General features: G+C 39.4%; 1 protein-coding gene across 1 annotated transcript in view; it reads right to left on the reverse strand.

Moving 5' to 3' along the window:
• Positions 1–20,063, reverse strand: part of shroom3 (shroom family member 3) — a 457,480-nt gene that overhangs the window by 216,340 nt on the left and 221,077 nt on the right. The window contains exon 2 of the mRNA XM_063043471.1: positions 14,115–14,269. Coding sequence (XP_062899541.1) covers positions 14,115–14,269 — 155 coding nt within the window. The remainder of the gene's footprint in view (positions 1–14,114; positions 14,270–20,063) is intronic.

Below are 20,063 nucleotides of genomic sequence, written 5' to 3' on the forward strand. Positions count from 1 at the left end.
TGAGAGTGTCCGGGTTCATCGGCTAACAAACCACTGTTACTAATTCGAATAGTCGAATTTGGGGAGATACTGACATTCCCATTTGCTTCTACCCAGAATACAATGGCTTAGGGTGAGATTAATGTAAAAATAACCGCTTCGTGGTCACACAAAATCAGACAGCTGAAGGGCTTGTTTCCAGGCCCATCTTTCTCTATGCATTCGAAGAAAAATTACCTTGCTTGAATTAATATAGCACAAATGCACCTTCACATTTATCCACTGAAGCAATCCATGTAGAAAAATTGTATTTACCAAATGAAAATCCTAATTTCAATATTTATTTTGAAATAAAATGCTGCTGACAGCAGAAGCTCACTATGCTGATGTTAGAAAAGGTTGTTTCACTTATGCTACTATGAGAACGTTGGCAAAGCAGAAGGGTCTCATTCTGTATTGTTTCTAAAAAAAAATGATGGAAGGAAAGGGAGCAGATGCAGGGTATAAGTTCCCTCAAAGCATTCTCCATTGTTCATGATCTCATCTCTACTGTCCCATCTATTCCTTTCAACCCTTCACATACCTGTAGTCCAAATATACCATCTGTAGAGTTCTTCAAAACTTAAGAGTTGGAAACGCACTGCGAGATAACACAATTTGATAAGGATACTGATGTTGAGCAGTTTTTCTTCCCTTGTTGAGTTCCCAAATCAACAATAACTTACTGGATCAATAAAAAAACTTTCTATATCGGGGTTTGGTGTTATCATAATTTAAGACCAGAATTGCAAACATAAATGAGGCAGATGTTTGAAAACAACATTAAAGCTCAAAGTAATTGTACTCATCAACATCTATTATATAACTTCATGTAAACTTTAAACTCCCATGTTTCCTTAAACATAAATCCAGTTTCATCTTCAGAACACCATAGCCACAAGATGTGACCAGTTTTGACAGCCATTGAATAGTGGTTGTGTAGGTAGTCTGGGAAGTTCCAGTTGGGAAAAGTTATGTTTGTATCTACTTCATTATTAATATCCTACCTAAACTGTGGAATTAATTCTAAAAGTTGCAGCTGAGTAGGGATAAGAACACACTGAGTTAGAGGAAGATGTACTTCCTGTTAATTGTGAGAATTTACAGACGTCACTAAAGCAGGCCAGAACCTTGGGAGATGCTGGCAGACGGCTAGAGGCCTCCGAGTAGATCAAGGAAGGTCAGAAACCCAGAGAGGCTGAATGGGAGGCCAGTTGTCTCAGAAGAGGCAGGGCTTTTTTTGGGGGGGGGGCAGAATTAGAGGACCAAAGAGAAGCTGAGGTGAGGTGGGGGAAGCTAAAAGAACCTGGAGCCCAAAGAGGAAGGCCAGAGGACTGGAGAGAGAAGTCAAGAAGGAAAGTCTAAAAGCCTCAGAAGAGGCCATAGGTGAGGCCAGAAGGGAGGCTAAAGATCTCAGAAGGGGTCTGAGGGGGAAGCCAAAGAAGGAGCTGACGGGGAGTCCCAGAACGCGAGTCATCTTTTGCAGTGATTGGGTCAGATGAACTGGCAGATTGTGGTAGAGATTTAATATCACAGAATCCGCAAATTCTGCAATAATACAATTTAAGTAAGGTCATGGATTATGAAAAGACTACTGCAAGCTAGATCCTATGGTGCTGAGCTAAGAGAAGGGCCAACATTTTCCATAAAAAATCTAAATCCATCTTTAGAATCATCCCACTTAAGAATGTGAATAAGGAGCGTGACTGTGGGAAGAGGTGAGGTTAGCGAGTAAGACCAGGGCACTGGAGTGGGGTTTCACCTAGTAAGTGGTTGTAATTAGTGGCATAGGGGATAATGTCTGGAGCTTCAATCATGGGCCTGTGCCAAATCTACAGGCCGTGAAGCTTGAGGAATTAGGGCCCTGATTTGAGCAGTCAGTGCCACAAATGGCTCCAGCCCCATGGAATAAAAAGGTAAACATGGCTCTTAAGTATTAGTTATTGCATTAATGCCTTGTTTTGTAATCATCATGACATATTGACCACCATTTTAAAACAAATATTCATAAAGCATGGTAGCGCAATGCTTTACAGTGCCAGCGGTAAGATAGGGGTTCAGTTCCCACTGCTGTCTGTACAGTCACTTTGTGAACTTGAGGGTGTATTACAGTTAGGGTTACTGAGTTGTAGGCATGCTACGTTGGTACCAGAAGCTGGTGACACTTGCATGTTGCTCAGCACAAAACTTGCTGATTGCTTTGATGAAAACAACCCTTTTCGCTGCATGTTTCAATATATATGAGACTAATAAATCTAACATCTATCTTTAAGCTATGTGATAGATTTGGCACTGAAGCTTCTCATACTTTAAAATAAAAGAAAAAGTATAAAGCAATTTGTCTATCACTACAATGTGCCAAGATTCATCTTGTCTCCAGAGAAAAATGAGCTATTTGTTATGATCTATTGATTATGGTTTGCAATTTTCAAGAAAACACCCTGAATGCAAATATGTTTGAGTCAGAACAAGGTTACATACAGGTTAGCACTCATGAAATGACACACGTTTACCTTTCACTGTCTCAAAACAGCTGACAGAATATTTTGGAAGTGTAGTCAGTCACCTTCACAATGTTGGGAACACGGAACCCAATGTGCCTCGAGAAAACTCAGAACAAAAGTGTTGTGAGAGTCCCTGATAGTTTGTTTTTGGGATATTGATTGAAGGTTGAATATTGTTGAGGACATCTGGATGACCACTTTTATTTCTCTTCAAACCAGGGCCATCAGATTTGTTTTTACTTTTAATTGTGTTTTTTCTTCATGTGTCCTGTGTTGTCTGAAGCTTTGTGCCTGCAATGATGTGGCAGACAGCTTGTCATTGTACCTGTACTTCACAGTATTTATGATATGACAATAAACTTAACTTGAAGGGATCTCGTTCAGGTAGTGCTGCATCCATCTGTATACTTCAGGGAAATAAATGGTCTGAAGGCCACACCCTGGTGCAAGAAATGGGAGGAATGAAAAATTAGGCTTGAGAACACTCTTAAAGAAGGGCACAAACTTTTGTAGACTAGTTTACAGGTGAGAGATGGAATGCTCCAATACTAGCAATGTGATGGGAACCTGAGGAAGGTCGAAGCCACAAAAGGTTACGGATGCAGTAGAAGAGGTTTTGGAGCAGTGCAAGGCTGGAGCAGCCCTGTAGGCCGAACTTGGCAGAGCCATGTAGAATTTGAAGAAGGGAGGGGAATTTTAAATCCAAGTCAGCAGATTTCAATTTTATTCCTCAGATAATTACTGCTGTCGCTACATGACAAGTGATGACAAAATGCCTGACTACAAATTGATTTCTTGTCACTGAAAATTTCTGCCTTGGAGAAAGTGTCCAATTTCTACTATTAGTTTTCCACCTATGCAGCAAGTGCAAAGTCTCCCTCAAAATGTTGAGATTCTTATGATCATTTACCAAATACTGGGGTAATAAATAATTTGAGCCTGACGCTGATAAAATCTAAGTTCAAATCAAATAGATCTAGAAGTTAGGGGGGAACCAAGGGGAAACATTTGGAGAGCACAACGTATATAAACAGCTACAGAGTCGGTGCAACAGACCCTTCAGCCCATCTAGTCCATGCTGACTGTGCTGCCTAATGAGCTAGTCCCATATGCCCACATTTGGCCTGTAGCCTTCTAAATCTCTCCTATCCATGGCTTTTAGATGTTGCTAATATGCCCGCCTCAACCACTATTTCTGGCAGCTCATTCCAAATACTCACCACCCTCTACGTGAAGAAGCTATCCCGAATATCCCTTCTAAATCTCTCTTCTCTGATCTTAAACCTATGCCATCTTGTTTTTTGTACCCTCTCTCTGGGATAAAGACTACGTGCTTTCACCCTTTGAATGCCCCTCATGATCTCATACACCTGTAACCCCCTCAATCTCCTAAATTCCACAAAGTAAAGTCATAGGCTACTCAACCTCTCCTTATAACCCAGACATCCAAGTCCAGGCAACATCCTGGTAAATCTGCCCTGCACTCTTTCTAATGTAATAACATATTTCCAATAACAGGGTGATCAATACACTAAATGCAACCTCACCAACATCTTACAAAACTGCATAATAACTTTCCTTCTCCTACACTCACTGCCCTGATCCATGAAGGCCAGCATTCTTCACCACCCTATCTACCTGTAACACCACTTTCAGTGAACTATGCAAATACACTCTTAGGTCCCTCTGTTCCTTAACATTCCCCAGGGCACTACCCTTCACTGATTAAATCCTACCATGGGTTCATCTCCCAAAATGCAGTACCTCACATTAATCTGGATTAAAAAGCCATTTGTCAATCTTCAGCCCACATGCTTACCTGATCAACATCCCCAATCATTTTTCAAAACTTTCTGCATTATCACTTGTTTTAGTATCATCTGCTACTTACTAACCATGCCTTGTACAGTCGTACCCAGATTGTTTACATAAATTACAAACGACAAAAGTTCCACCAACCCCTATTCACACCACTAGACAGTGGTCTAGCTCCTTCAGTTTGAGAAACACCTCTCAACCATCACCCTCCGCTTCCTACCACGTTACCCATTATGAATCCAATCTGCTATCTCCCTGGATCCCATGCATTCTATCCTTCCAGACTAGCATGTCATGAGGAACCTTGTCAAATTCCATGTAGACAACACCCACTGCTCTATCAACCTGTGTACCCACTTTCAGGGAGCTATGAACTTTGACCACGAGATCCCTCTGCTCAGCAACACTTAAGGGGTGCTACCTTTAACAGTGTACTCTCTCTTTACATTTGACCTCCAAAAGAGCAACACTTCACATTTGACCAGGTTAAGCTCCACTTGGCATTTCTCCACCTACATTTGCAATTGACCTATATCCCACTGTATCCTTTTCCAGTCTTGTATGCTTTTGCGAACCACCAATCTTCGTATTATCTTCAAACTTACAAACTCACTTGTCTACATTTTCATCCTGGTCATTTATATATATCACAAACAACAGAGGTCCCAGTATGGATCCCAGCAGAGCAGCGCTAGTCATTGACCTCCAGCCAGAATAAGCCCTATCAACTAATACCCTCTGTCTTCTATGGGCAAGCCAATTGTGAATCCAAGTAGCTGATTCACCGTGGATCCCATGCATCTTAATCTTCTGAATCAGGCTCCCATGAGAAACCTGATAAAATCCTTACTAAAATTCACGTAGACAACATCTACAGCTCTACCTTCATCACCTCCTTGAAATACTCAACCAAGATCGAAAGATTCGACTTGCCCCACACTAGGCATTCCAATAGTCCTTAAAGGTGTGGTTTTCCAATAGCTTATATATCCTATCTTTAAGAATCTACTTCACTGCTTCAGCACTGACATGAAACTCACCGGTCTGTAGTTTCCAGGGTTATCCCTGTTTTCATTCTTGAATAATGGGAAAACGTTAGCTACTCACCAGTCCTCCATGGTCTCACCTGTGGCATAATGCCTTGAAGGCCTTCAATACCTCCTCTCTGCAAATTTGTACATGGCCTAAGACAACATCACTCATTTCTCCCATTTCCATACCTTCCTTGAACATTTTCTTGAACTTTGTGGGCATGCAATGTTGGTGCTAAAATCTGGGTCAACTCTTATGGGCTGCCTCCAGCACATGCTTGGTTGTGTTGGTTGTTAATGCAAATGACGTTTTTTGTTGTATATTTTGAATTACATGCGATAAATAAATCTGAATCCAATCCTTTTCTCCACAGTAAGAACTGAAGAGAAATATTCATTAAAAATATCTCCCATTTGCTTTGGTTCCACACACAGACAGCCATGCTGATCTTTAAGGGGATCTATTCTCACCTTTTCACTCTTAATATACCTACAGAATCTTCTGGACTTTTTCCTCACCTTGCTTGCCAGATTCTTCTCAAATCCTCTTTTTCTCTTCTGACACTTATTTTAGTTGTTGGAAGATTCACGGGTTCCCAATCACTTCTGCAGAGCGTGTGCTTCCCTCTGCTCCCTAACCAAGCTCCAATAACTCTTTTCAACCATGGTTCTCTAAGCCTGCCAGCTTAGCCCTTCACCTTAACAAGGACGTATCGATCCCGAACTCTTGACATCATACTTTGAAATGTCTCCCACTTAGCAGACAGTAAACAATTTTGCCTATTCAGCCACTGGAAGATCCTGCCTAATGGCTCCAAATTTTGCTCTTCCCTGGTTCATGACCTTAACTTGCTAACCAGCCATACCCTCTTCCACAACTATTTTAAAACTAATAGAATTCTGGTCATTGGACCCATGAAAAATTTCTAAGTCAGGACTAATTTGTTTCATTCTCAATCGTGATTATAATTAAAGGGTGCTGTGATGGTTTGCAGAGCTTTGGGATATCGTGAGTCTGTGAGATTGATTATATGGGTTCTTATATAGGTTCCTCTTTTATTATACACAAACAGATTAAATTAGCAACTGGGTTCTCTGTTTGTGCATTCATCTGTAAGTGATCTTCCTGTCCATTGAAATGAAACTGCAAACTGGTGAACGTGCAAATGGAAGAGACTAGCCGATGTGACTTACTCTGCTCTGACCTAATGTGGAATTAAAATTTTTAGTGCATATTTTTATGTTGAATAAAATGCACTGAAGCACACTAATGAATGAATGTGAATATTTTAAAAGATTCTCCCAGATCAGGTCAAAGCTTGAGAACTAGATACTATGCATTAAAAGATGCAATTATTCTTAGTGCTAATAGCTGTTTGATTTCAAACACAAATCTGTCAAAATTGTAAAATTGGGTACGTTCTTACTAAAAAAAAAATCAGTATTTCCCCCTCACTCCTTCCAAAACTAACATAAAAATACTGTACAGCAAATAGTAGAGCAGCTCAGAATGGAGACTTGTACATCTAAAGATAATAATGGAAATAAATTCATCCTACTTATCTGGATATTTGGAGTTTTATGCATGCTTTGAGGTCACATTCTGCACTTTGTTTGGAGAAAACTGAAAGTGAAAGGCTCCCACATTAGGACATTAAAGACAATGTTATTTAAGAGCTGAATTGATCATGAACTTCTCACCACCTCAGACGCAGTCAGATTCAACATTGGAATAATTATAAGGGGAAAGAAACCAAACCAGAGAAAGATGTAATATTTTCAATAGCAGGTTTAAACAGTTTTGAAAAATGAACTGCAAACATATGCTGATACTGTATTGTTATTCCTTTCTCACAAAAATGGCCAAGAAAATTGGAATAATCAACCATGAAGAGAAATTATTTGAAGTGCAGGCTCCCGATAGAGGTAGAGTAAATTTGGAATAATCATAATTTGTTGGTGCAGAAATATTTCTCATCATTTAGCAAAATTCAGTATGTGCTCCTGTTTGAAGTACCATTTAAATCCAGTGCTATTTTGGTCATATCACTGATGTGAAGATTATTGAGATTTTCTCTTTAGTTCTCTTAAAGATTAACATCTCTTCATCATTTGATGCTTCACGCATTTACTCACAAACCAGCTCGTCAATTCCCACAATTATAATTAGTTGGACTTCACCTCGGGCTACACTTGACTTACAGAACATTTACCCAACAGGCCTGTATTAGCATGTCTGTATTTATATAGATTAAAACACAGTATTTAAGTGTAATTACAATGAAAGATTACCTCTGAAACCACAAGAGTAGAGTTCAAGTAGTTCTTGAGCTCCCAGGATATATTGTACGTTTAGCTCTTTGACCTAATATTACTGGGTCTTGGTAAATCCCAACTTCTCATTTCTCTGCTGCCCTTCAACAACACGTCTGCAAGTAAAACCTCAACTCCCATGTGTACAGTGAGAACACACTTTCCTCTCTCGCCACTAGCTCTCCACCAGTCCACTGCCTCTGATCCCTCATACTTTATATCTAACACATCTTACTGAATGAGGAGAAACAACTTCCAAACTAATTGTAATGCTTTCATTTTGAATATATTATAAAAAATACAAACAGGCATATGTGAGGTGCAAAAAAATTTACATGATTGACACCAAAAATGTGAGTTTACCTTCATCAGAAAAAGATAAACTGTTGTGTATTTAATATTTGAGTAATTTTGTCTATATATTGGTTGATTAAGCATTGTTGTAATTTAAATAATAAATTACAGTTATATGTATAAATACACAAATTGCATATGTCATTGTGCTACCACAGGATATGTGCACACATCGCGTAATGTAAACTCAAAGTTAGACCCGCATTCATGGACTCCTGTGTCTTCCTTTAAATCGGTTTAATATTTTGAAATTACAAAACATAACATCTGTATTCTATGTCACTCTTGAAATGATAAGGCTGGGACCTAACCCAGTTTTTGACTACAGAGTTATGAAAGTCTTTAGAAATAGAATGAATCTATTTGTGGGTAAGAACAAATCTAGAAACCATCAATGCAAGATAGGAACCAAACTGGTACATTGAAAGAAGCTTCTTCACCCCGAGTAGTGAGGCTGCAGAATTTATGACTGGGGAGGAGTGGGGTTGCTTGGGAATGTCGTGATTCAGGCAGATGGCATAACTGCATTTAAGAGAATCTGAATAACCATGTGGGGCACAAGGTAATGGGAGTGTACTGTGGAGAGTGTTCTGATTGTTTTCATCACCTCCCGAAAAATGGAGGAAACCGAAAAACCGAAAAATGCTGCGGAGGGTTTCTCGACTCAGCCAGCTCCATCATGGCACTAGCCTCTCCACCATCAAGGACATCATCAGAAGGCAGTCATTCGAGAAGGCGGCACCCATCACTGAGGACCCTCACCATCCAGGACATGCCCTCTTCTCATTACTACCATCAGGGAGAAGGTACAGGAGCTCTGGGACACACACTCAATGTTTTCAAAACCACTTCTTTCCCTCTACCATCAGATTTTTGAACAGTCCATGAACTCATTATTTTTTCTCTCTTTTTGCACTTTTTGAAACATATACAGGGAATTCCGGTTAATTGGGACACATCGGGACCAGTAACATTTAGGTCCAATTAAGCAGTTGCCCCAATTAGCTGGTTTTATGGAAATTGTTATAAGGTATTAAAAAAAAGGCAAATTACCATTTAACTGAGTAACAAATGATGTATTTAACTAAATTACAGAACAAATTGGAATACTACCAATACTACAACAATACTATAAAACTGTGTATTAGTTCCTAATAGATATCAACGGAGGAATTCATTCAGTGTGCATAGCTCTGTTATTTTAATGAACAAAATCAGCGCAGACACCTAGTCAGACAATGGACTGCTTTCACACAATTGTTTTGATGATTGATTCCTCCAAATCTTCATTTTCATTGTAACATTCAAGATAATTGCTGATACCTTCAAATTCTTCATAGTTGCTAACTTGAAGTAATGAAATCGTTTCATTTTCACTCACAGCTGTTTCTAGCATCTCAAAGCCTGAATGCTTAAAAACTGCAAGGAGTAAAACAGTTCAGAATTGTTTTACTACTTATTCTCACCAACTATCAGTGACAAAAGTCACTGCTTTTTGAACACAAACACACACAACTGACGCTATTTAAAACTCTTTGCTGTAAGCACGGTATGGTGTTTAATGGCCACACAAGGCCATACAACTGACACTATTCAGTAACAAGTCTCCCGTCCAAATTAAGCAGTATATTGCCCCAAATAAACGAAGGGAATCTGATTAGATTTTGTTTGAATAGATTTTGTTCTTTAAGAACTGACCTAAATAAGCAGCTGCCCTGATTAACTGATGGACCAATTAACCAGAATCTATTATATTTCAAATTATAACTTATAGTATGTACTACACTGTACTGCTGCCACAAAATGGCAAATTTCATGACATATGTCAGTGACAATAAACTTAATTCTGATGAACAGAGTTATTCAGGGAAGGATGGGAAAAAGTACAAGTGGGGTATAAGAACCTGGATGGACTGGTGGGAACAAATGGTGCGTGCTTGTGCTATGTCCCATGAACAGTGTTTGGATTTAGACACAGACATGCTTCTTGCCCACTGACTTCAAATGCACCGACACAATGCTAAAGCAGATCTTTAGCAACTTTTGCACTACGTTTGTTTGAAGCTGAGTTTCCCATCCCCTTGCCTCCACATCCCCAACACAGATTAGCCGTCACTGCTACCCCAACTAACTTAATGGGCGGCCACCAGGAGATCTTAACTGTTGCACTGGACAGTGTGAAGGTGCTCGAAGAAACGGTCCCCCATTCTGCACCGATGCAGAAGATGCAGCACTCCACATGACTTCCTTGCCCATTTGTCCCCCTCCCCGCCCGACAGATCTCCATCCCAGCACTTATCCCTGTAACTCTGCCAAGTGCTACACTTCCTACTTTACCACCATTCAGGGCCCTAAATAGTCCTTCCAGGTGAGGCAGCACTTCATCTGAGAGCCTGTAATGGTCATCTATGGTATGCTCCCAGTGCAGACATACCTTAATCTTCTTTCTCATTTTCAATCACTGTGTGGCCTTTTTCCTCCTCTCGTGCTATCCACTGCAGTGTGAGGTCCATTTAAAATTTCTCCATCACTCTCCTGATTTTCATCCCTTCACCGTTGCCTACCTTGGTGCAGCTGCTTGGGCTCGAATTTCCTTCTAAATCAGCCCATCGCCAAGACCCTTGGAGCTTTGTTTTTTGACAACAAATTCCCCTGTCCTAATACTTAACTGACTGACTACATTTTATTTCACCAAGTTCCTATGAAACATCTAATATTGTTTTAGTGATGCATGAATACAAGTTGTCATGTAGATTCCATGTTAGGGATCCAGCTCCCAAAGCTGCAACTCCTTTAATCTTACACTTTGCAAATTACTACTGAAAAAGAGGCAATCGACCATGCCACTCGTCCCTGGAAGTTGAGAGCCCTGTCAGTTTATCACAGATACCTGAAAAGATAATTCAATCCAATGTCTGCTCCTTGCTGTACATCATCAGGATCCATTCCAGCTGCTGCTCTTTCCCCGCTTCATTCTTTACCCCGCTCCCTTTAGTGCACAGAGGCTCCCACATCAGCTTATTTCCTGTTGCTCTATTTCCTCTTTCACTCTCGTTTCTCCCTTATCTTTCACTTACTCTCACTGAGTACCTACTCCGGAACAACCTCTGAAAACCTTTTTTGTGAACAATTGGAAGAAGACAGTGCAGACAGGTAAAGTTAAATATCTCACTGAACCACTGTCACTGGAACTATCAGAAGGATGACACAAACAGGTACCACATTATAGACTCATTATTAAGGTCCAGACATGGAAAGTCAGGATAAGCTGTCTTAAAAAAGAGAGAAAAGAAATTACTTAATGGTTATTAGCAAGTTGGCAAAAGGTTGTTACAGATGTCACATTAAATTTTGAGCCCGAGACTATAAATGTTCCTTTAATGTTGTTCATTTAAGACTTGTTTCACCTGACTAATTGTTTCTATTATTTCATCAACCCTTGGGGAAAGAAATGAATTGCCAGGTATTTCATAAACAAATATAGGTTGATAGGTTAAATTGCTGACTGTTTACGGTTTATTAGCGAGTGAATAAGGAAGTTACTGACACTGCTAACAACAGGAATTCTGCAGATGCTGGAAATCCAAGCAACACACATAAAAGTTGCTGGTGAACGCAGCAGGCCAGGCAGCATCTCTAGGAAGAGGTGCAGTCGACGTTTCAGGCCGAGACCCTTCGTCAAGACTAACTGGACGTTTCAGGCAGGGTACAGTTAGTCCTGACGAAGGGTCTCGGCCTGAAACGTCGATTGCACCTCTTCCTAGAGATGCTGCCTGGCCTGCTGCGTTCACCAGCAACTTTTATGTGTGTTACTGACACATGCTGTCAGACTTTCTGCTTGAAGAAACTGTGAAATTTAGACAACACCTCTGGATTCAAATGTTGAACACGCACACATCCTTCTCAGTTAAAATGAAATGGGGATACACACTCTGTGGCCACTTTATTAGGTACAGGAGTGGAACTCAGTGTGGTCTTCTGCTGCTGTAGGCCATCCACTTCAAGGTTCGATGTGTCGTATGTTCAGAGATACTGCTTTTGTAACGTCTGGTTATTTGTCGCCTTCCTGTCAGCTTGAACCAGCCTGACCATTCTCCTCTGACCGCTCTCATTAACAAGGTGTTTTTGCCCACCGAACTGGGGCTCACTGGATTTTTTTTTGTTTTTTTTGCACCATTCTCTGTAAAAGAAACTGTTGTTTGTGAAAATCCCTGGAGATCATCAGTTTCTGAGATACTGGCACCAACAATCATTCCATGATCAAAGTCACTTAGATCACATTTCTTTCTCAATCTGATGTGTGCTCTGCACAACAACCGCACTTATTGACTACATCTGAGTGTTTTCACACATTAAGTTGCTGTCACAGGATTGGTTGATTAGATATTTGATGAGATGTACAAGTGTACCTAATGGAGTGGCCACTGAGGAGACTGGGAGGGAGGAAGCTGTGGCAGTAAAAGGATATAGTACAGGATAAAACAAATCAACCTGCCAAAGCCCCTAGATTTTCAGGCAAATAACCTACCTAACGAAAGGAAGCATTTGTACAGTGTATTGAGCTGGCTGGCCAGCAGGAAACAAAAGTACTGATGTTATTGTATCTCGCTGTTCACAACGGGAGGGAATTATACCATACCATAAAGATCTCAAATAGACGCTGGAGAATTCACTACATTAACACCCCAATGATCTGGCACCTTGAGGATGTTGCTTGTATCGGACCAGCAGATTTTTGGTCATTGTAAAGGCCTTGCATTATCCCCAAGCACTCTTATTTAACTTTCATCCTCTATGGGTTGCACAGTAGTAAAAATTAATTTTGTAATGAATCCTGTGCATTTAAAGTAAGTGAGAAACTGACTCCTGGTCAATCACACAAGCTGAAATCTACCTATGTTCTTGGGGTTCTTGAACATAGGGTAGATTTGCGCACAGAACTAGAAGGAAGATTGTTAGTACGTTTCAGCTTGTTTGATACAAGGCTCAGTTTCCACAAAACGCTTGCTAAAGGGTTTCAGCCTGAAACGTCAACTGATCTTTTTTCCATAGATGTGCCTGGCCTGCTGAGTTCCTCCAGCATTTTGTGTGTGTTGCTGGGATTTCCAGCATCTGCAGATTTTCTCTTGTTTGTGAAGGCTCAGTTCCCAATCCCAAACATGGCTCTGGCTTCATACCAGCGCAAGCTCCAAGTGCTATTTAACCAATCTCATAACTACCTGGATCCATGTCAGGATCTGTTAATGAGGACTTAGTGTACCAATCATGCTAGAATTTCTGAACAATCAGATACCAGATCAGTGGTGTTTCAGTGTTGTTCTGAACTGTTCTTTGCTCTGTTTGTGCTCCTCAAACAGTTAACTATGAGGATATGGAAATGCTGCTTCTTGGCAGCCATAAGTAAGTGATGTGATGCTGGTAACTCAGAATCCAAATAGTGGGAGAATTGCACAATTTTCAATTGGTTAGTCAAGATGCATACATCTGCCATGGTGTTAAAAAGTCTTCTGATCAAATAAATCATTACAAAGGATACTTTGCATGTGAAACCAAATATTTTGACACAGATTGATTTACAAAATATGTCATTTGCAAACTTAATTCAAGTACTCTATAATTTTGCAAATAAACTAGTTTACATAGAAACTATGATTCAAGTATGATTAGTTTAAATTATTTAAAAGAAATCTCAAAACACCTTTCACAAAAACTAACAATGGGAACATGACTTCTCGAGAATAAACTGTATTTAATAATAATAATAAACATAATGAAAGTAATGAAACCGGAGTAAAAGTGCTTTGTTTGCCCACCACTTGAAGATATTTAATTCATGTCACAGTCTAATTTGAATTTTAGGGATGTTACAAGATGATTGAAAGTAAAATTATAATAATATTTTGGGGTGCTGAAGGTCTATCCTTGAACAATCAATATCTCTCCCTCATTTGCAGAACTTTCCTAGTCTTTATTTGTGCATGTCAGTTTGTGACATACTTTAAACACCCACCATACATAAATTTGAAATAAAGTATTTTTAGGCAGCATCTTCAGGTGACCAGTTTGACTCTCATACCTGCGAATGAGCAGCTTCAGAGTCTTGTAGGAGCCTTTTACCAACGTAATGGCCTCTTGTCTATAGCCACTCAGTTCCACATCATTGATATTGACGACTTCGTCGCCCACCTGCAGTTTGCTTGTGAGCAAGTCCAGTTTCCCTCCTTCCTCAATCTGAAAGAGAAGAAAAAAGACTAAATTAAAGGAACAAAACTCATGCTTAGACCCTTCAATCATGGTTGAAGTTGACCTCCTGCAAAGCTGTAAGTTGCCTTGCTAATTAAACTGTGCCACCATAGTTTTTAACCTTGACCCTGAGTAATGAGGGGAGCCACAATCCTGTGGTATTCATGGCTCCACCTGAACAGAATTAGTGATTCACAAAACGCTGCTCAGAAAAGGTCCTATTCTTTTTCACTCTCAATGGCTTAGAGGAACGCAACTACTTTAGCTTTGGATTTTGAACACAATTGTCTTGGCCAGCTTTTAAGGATGTCCACGCCACATCTTCTTTAACAATGTGAATAAAAGTTCTGTGTCAATGCCTAACATAGAGAATTAGAGTCAGAATTCACCTCTGACCCATTTGTGTTGCATTATCTTATGAACAGGTTCTTTTTTAAAATCTTTGTTTCAGAAAAATATTACTGACATGTTTGTGAAATCTATGACTGTTTTCCAAAAATATTAACTGTTCATTTCTGATATTATTAAAGCAATCCGCTATCTCTTTTCTCTTAACTAAGTTCCTCCGATCTAATCATTGCATTAAAACAAATGTAAAGAGTGTTCTTAGATTGATCCAATCATAGGTATTATCAAGTAAATTTAAGTAATTCAGATTTCAAATTCATTCCAAATATTCAGCAAAAACTTATATTAAATGTTATTATTAATACAGCAGTTTTGGAAGTATAACTTAAATCTGATTTCAGTAGATATTTCCTACTAATTTCTTTTTAAATAGACAGACTAAAGGCCTCCTAGGATTAGGATCAAAATGCAAAATTGGGAAAAAATTTGTTATTTACATACCTGGGGAAAAAGTAAGGCATTGAGCTATTTCTCAAAATTCAGCAAAATCTGGTACTAAGTTCCCCAAAAAGCTCCAGTAACCTTTGATCCCACTCCATAGATCAGCCAATATCCTACTGTGGAAATCCAGACAATGATCTTCTAATCCTACAAAATGTACCCTTCACTATACAATGCTGAATTACAAAGGAATTCTTAAAAGCTTTTTTGAGATTTTAAGAAGAAAAATGGTCCCACAGAGAAATTGGAGACTGCTTCATACACCAGCTCTTTCAATAGAGCTGGGTAGCATTGGTCTTCCAAAGAATTAACTAAACACAATAGCTTCAAATCCTCGAAGATTTAAAGTTTCCTAAACAGCCAGCTTCAATTGCCTTAAAAATTGTATAACTTGCAAAAATCTTTTAACAAGTTAAATTAACTATGCTTGGGTGTCAGAAGCACTTTGAAGGTGAGGGTACAAAGGAAATTCCACCTTCAACCACCACCTGTAAATCGGAGGCAATATGGAAATTAGGCAACAATACTGAAACAGGGAAGGATTAAATAAACTCCCAGTATTAATTACTGTAAATATTTTATACAAGAGTGATGTTATTCTTTTATTGATCTGACAAGTTATGAAGGCAGCTTGATTCAAATGAAGCCAAACACGTTTGTAGATCTGACCTAAAGATGAATTCAAAAGTTCATTTAAGTTTAACACATACACATCATACCACATTGGAATTGCCCAGTGGAATCTCATTTCAAATCCAGCTGTAAAATGTACAAGAATGTAGATAAAATGTCTAGCACTAGGGATCCCTATCATCTCAGAACTGACTGAATTAAAACGTAACCATATGCGATGTGGGGCTGGTCTCCTCTTTTTCCTTTTCTGCTGGCTGTGTTGGTTCTATCCCAAAAGAACAGAAGAGATTCAACAGAGTTTGTAATCCATATTGGCTCTCAACATAAAACCCGAGAGTCAGCATTAAGTAATGCCAATAAAAGAGATTAGGTTAAACATTTTCCCATTTACCCCACACCAAACTGGGACCTCAATATAACAAAATAATGATTGGCACTAGAATAGGCACAGTGAAAGCCTGCCTGTACTCACAATGGGCACAAATACAATAGAGGTTTATGGAAGAGGCATTTCAGACACGCACATATTCATAATTCCCTAGAAATCTGTGGGTCAGATAAGTAGAATCCAGAACTAAACTTGCATCTTGGTGCAACTCGCATAAAGCTTTTGATTCTTCAATATGTTCATTTTCATTGAACTTGAACGTAGTGCATTGTGAATGGACCCTTTCCTAACAGTAACATACCGATTCACAGCATTCACAGTACCACCTTAAAGTCAAAGGTGCTGAGTCAGTAAATAGAATATTCCATATTGTGCCTGAAGATTTTGACAGCACAATTGTTCCAGTCAATTCGTCAGCAAATGTGAGCATAACTCTCATCATCTCATCATCCATGCAACCATGGATTAATGGTGCAGCAGATATTTATAACCTTAAAACCATGGAGTTAATTCTTCACTGTTATGTTGGCAAAGAATTCAGTACCTCGAAAAGTCCAATTGCAAGTTGGCAGTTAAAAGAAACCACAGACACCAATTCCATTTGATCATATTTAAGTACAGTCAACCACATAAAACGGTTTAGGTTTATTGTAGATGGGTGCTCCTTTATCACTTTATTGTTCCACTGTCCTTGGAACCAATAAATCCATTTTGTTGCCTACAAGGTCTGATCAACTATCAAACAGAGCTGTAAGAACCTTTCATTTGCTTCCTCCTTCGCATTTTGCCATTTTTACATGAATCAATGTGCAAAAAAATTCATATTATCACCTTAAATCTGACAGTGCATGTTCAAATAATAAAGAACACAATACATGAAGATTCACATAATGAAGCTGCATGCCAATTAGTCAATAAATTTAAAATTCACTGATCAATAAATTACTTCCACTAAATGATGCACGAGAGGTTAGCAAAGCTTAAAACTAATCAGCTATTGAAAAATAGCAGGGAAGGCGAGGAACTATATCTGTCAAAACCAATTTCCATTAATTGGACCCAAGAACTCCAAGTAAGAAATCTTTTAATATCCACATTGTTTTCCCTCATTTCCCCACAAGTTTGTTTGCTAATTATTTTAAAAATGATTTCCAAATATTTGCCAGAAGAAACAACTTCTTCCTTGTTCTAATAAAATCTTTTATTAAATTTATATGCCCCAAGATAAAGAAACCTCTTTCACTCATAGGCAAGATGAGAATTGGGGACCACATCCACATGTTTTATTCACCAAATACTTACAGCCTTTTACAGCTGTATTTAAGTGGAAGTATAGGAAGGAGGAAGAAGATAGGAAGAAGTTTGTAGAGAAGAATAGAAAGGAAACAAGACTGAGGATAAGAGCAGAACCAAAATACAGGTGAACACACAGACTATTATTTGCCATAGACAACGTACCACTTTGTCACATCACAAATGAAAGCAGTGCCGAATATTCAAAGTACACATTTTGACTACCGTTGCTAGTTGACCTGTTCTATAGAGCATGACCACCATGTGCAGGAAAATTGCAGATGTTAAGCTGAGAAGCAGCATATGAAGACTGGCCATCAATACTGGCTCTTCTAGCCATTTATTACCCACCGTCTCTTCCTGCAAAGGTAGTTACATGTACATGAACAACAGTATTATGCTCATGCAATGCCCCTTGAAGAAAGATCTTCTGAAGAGCTAACAGAGCAGCTGACATTCATTACACTGTACCAAAGAATGACTCTGCACTTTTAAGAGAAAAAGGAATGTTAATATCAGTGAAACCATTCAGTGATCTTCAGCAAGCACTTCAATGTCTTGAAGAATATATCACTGTGAAGTGCATCTGATAGCACAAATATTTAATAATGCACAAGGGCTGCACTTATAAAGTGATGCAATTCAATTACCTGGTAGGAATTCCTGGAGTGTGCACTTAAAAAGGGAAGCCTGTCGCACCAGACCAGTCGCTTTTGTTTTATAAATAGATAAAGAATACTAGTGGCATTTCAAACAAGTACAGCCCCAGCTGTGTTTCAACCAACTTGTCAGATAATTTCTCATTTGTTTTGAAGTGAACAATAATTAGTATTGAAGGCAAAATGTCACAAGTTCATAGAACATCTCTCAGACTTGAAGGGATAGTTACATGAAGGAACTCATCATGATGTCCTAATCTTCAAAGAGATTCTTGGGCTTAAAGTCAGAATATCATTACCCACATATTTCAATTATAAAAATAATTACCTGAGTCAATACACTAGTTTATCAATCATGTAGCAATAGCAATCTATTAAGTTGATGTTTTTAAATTTGCTGATGACGCAATGTCATTGGTGGTGACGAATGAGCATACAGAAAGGAGATTGAAAATCTGGCTGAGTGGTGCCACAACACCAACCTCTTACCCAATGGCAGCAAGACCAAGGAGCTGATTATTGATTTCAGGAGGAGGAAACCGGAGGCCTATGAGCCAGTCCTCATTGGGGGATCAGAGGCGGAGAGGGTCAGCAACTTCAAATTCCTTGGTGTTATCATTTCACAGGACCTGTCCTGGGTCCAGCACGTAAGTCCAATTACAATAAAGTGCAAGGTCATAACAAGTAAGATTGAGATGAAGATTCAATCTAGGGAATCATTCAATAGTCTTATAACAAAGGAATAGAAACTGCCCTTTAGCCTGGTGGTACATACTTTCAGGCTTTTGTATCTTCACCATAATGGAAGTGGGGAGAAGAGAGAAGATCTGGGATGGGTGGGATCCATGATTCTCCCAACTACTTTACTCAGGCAGTGAGATGTGCATAGAGGGGAAAATGGTTTCAGTGATATGCTGAGCTGTATTCACAGCCCTCTGCAGTCTCTTGTGGTGATGGGCAGAGCAGTTTGCCATACAAGCTGTGGCAATGCTTTCTATAGTACATCCACAAACATCTGACGAGGGTCAGCCAATGTTGGATACGCCACTTTTTAACCTCTTGAGGAAGCAGAGGTGCTGGTGAACTTCCTTGGCCATGGCACCAATATGTTTGAATCAGAACAGACTACTGGTGATGTTCGCTCCTAGGAACTTGAATCTCTCAACCTCCGCACCATTGATGTAGACAGCAGCATGTGCATGTGCAGTGCCCCCATTGCCAAAATCAATGACCTGCTCTTTTGCTTTGCTGACTTTGAGAGAAAAGTTGTTATCCTGACACCATGTTACTAAGCTTTCTGTCTTCTTCCCGGACTCCAACTCATCATTATTTGAGATCTGGCCCATTACGGTGGTATCATCTGCAAACTTGTAAATGGAGTTGGACCAGAATCTAGCCACAGAGTTGTGAGTGCAACGTGTGTGTTTATACTGCCCAGATGCTCCAGAGATGAGTTGAGGGTCAGGGAGCTGCCATCTGCTATAGGTCTGTTTCAGCAGTAAGTGAACTGCAGTGTGTTAAAGTTGTCTGGAAGGCAGGAATTAATGTTTATTATGACCAGTCTCTTGAAGCACTTCGCAGTAGTGGATGTCAGTAGTGGTAGTCATTAAGGCACAGTACCTATTTTCTCTTTGGTACCAGAATGTTAGTGATCTTCTTAAAGGACATCGGAACCTCAGAGTGGAGTAGACAGAGGTTACAAATGTATGTAAATACTCCAGCCAGCTGACCTGCAAGATCCAAGAACAGGGCCAGGTACACCACCTAGGCCAAATGCTTTGCTCAGGTTCACTTCCTGCAATGGTGACTGTTGTTTACGTGATTACTGGTGTATTTCTAAAACTTGAGAGGTGTTTTAAACAAACTTTCTGATTTTCCTAGATGAAAACTGCTACCACTTTAGCACTGTTCTTCAATCTAGAGTGAACACAAAGTAGCCATAATAAAATTACCAACATAC

The sequence above is a fragment of the Mobula hypostoma genome, chromosome 3 (genome assembly GCF_963921235.1).
Source record: "Mobula hypostoma chromosome 3, sMobHyp1.1, whole genome shotgun sequence".
NCBI classification, from domain to species: Eukaryota; Metazoa; Chordata; class Chondrichthyes; order Myliobatiformes; family Myliobatidae; genus Mobula; species Mobula hypostoma.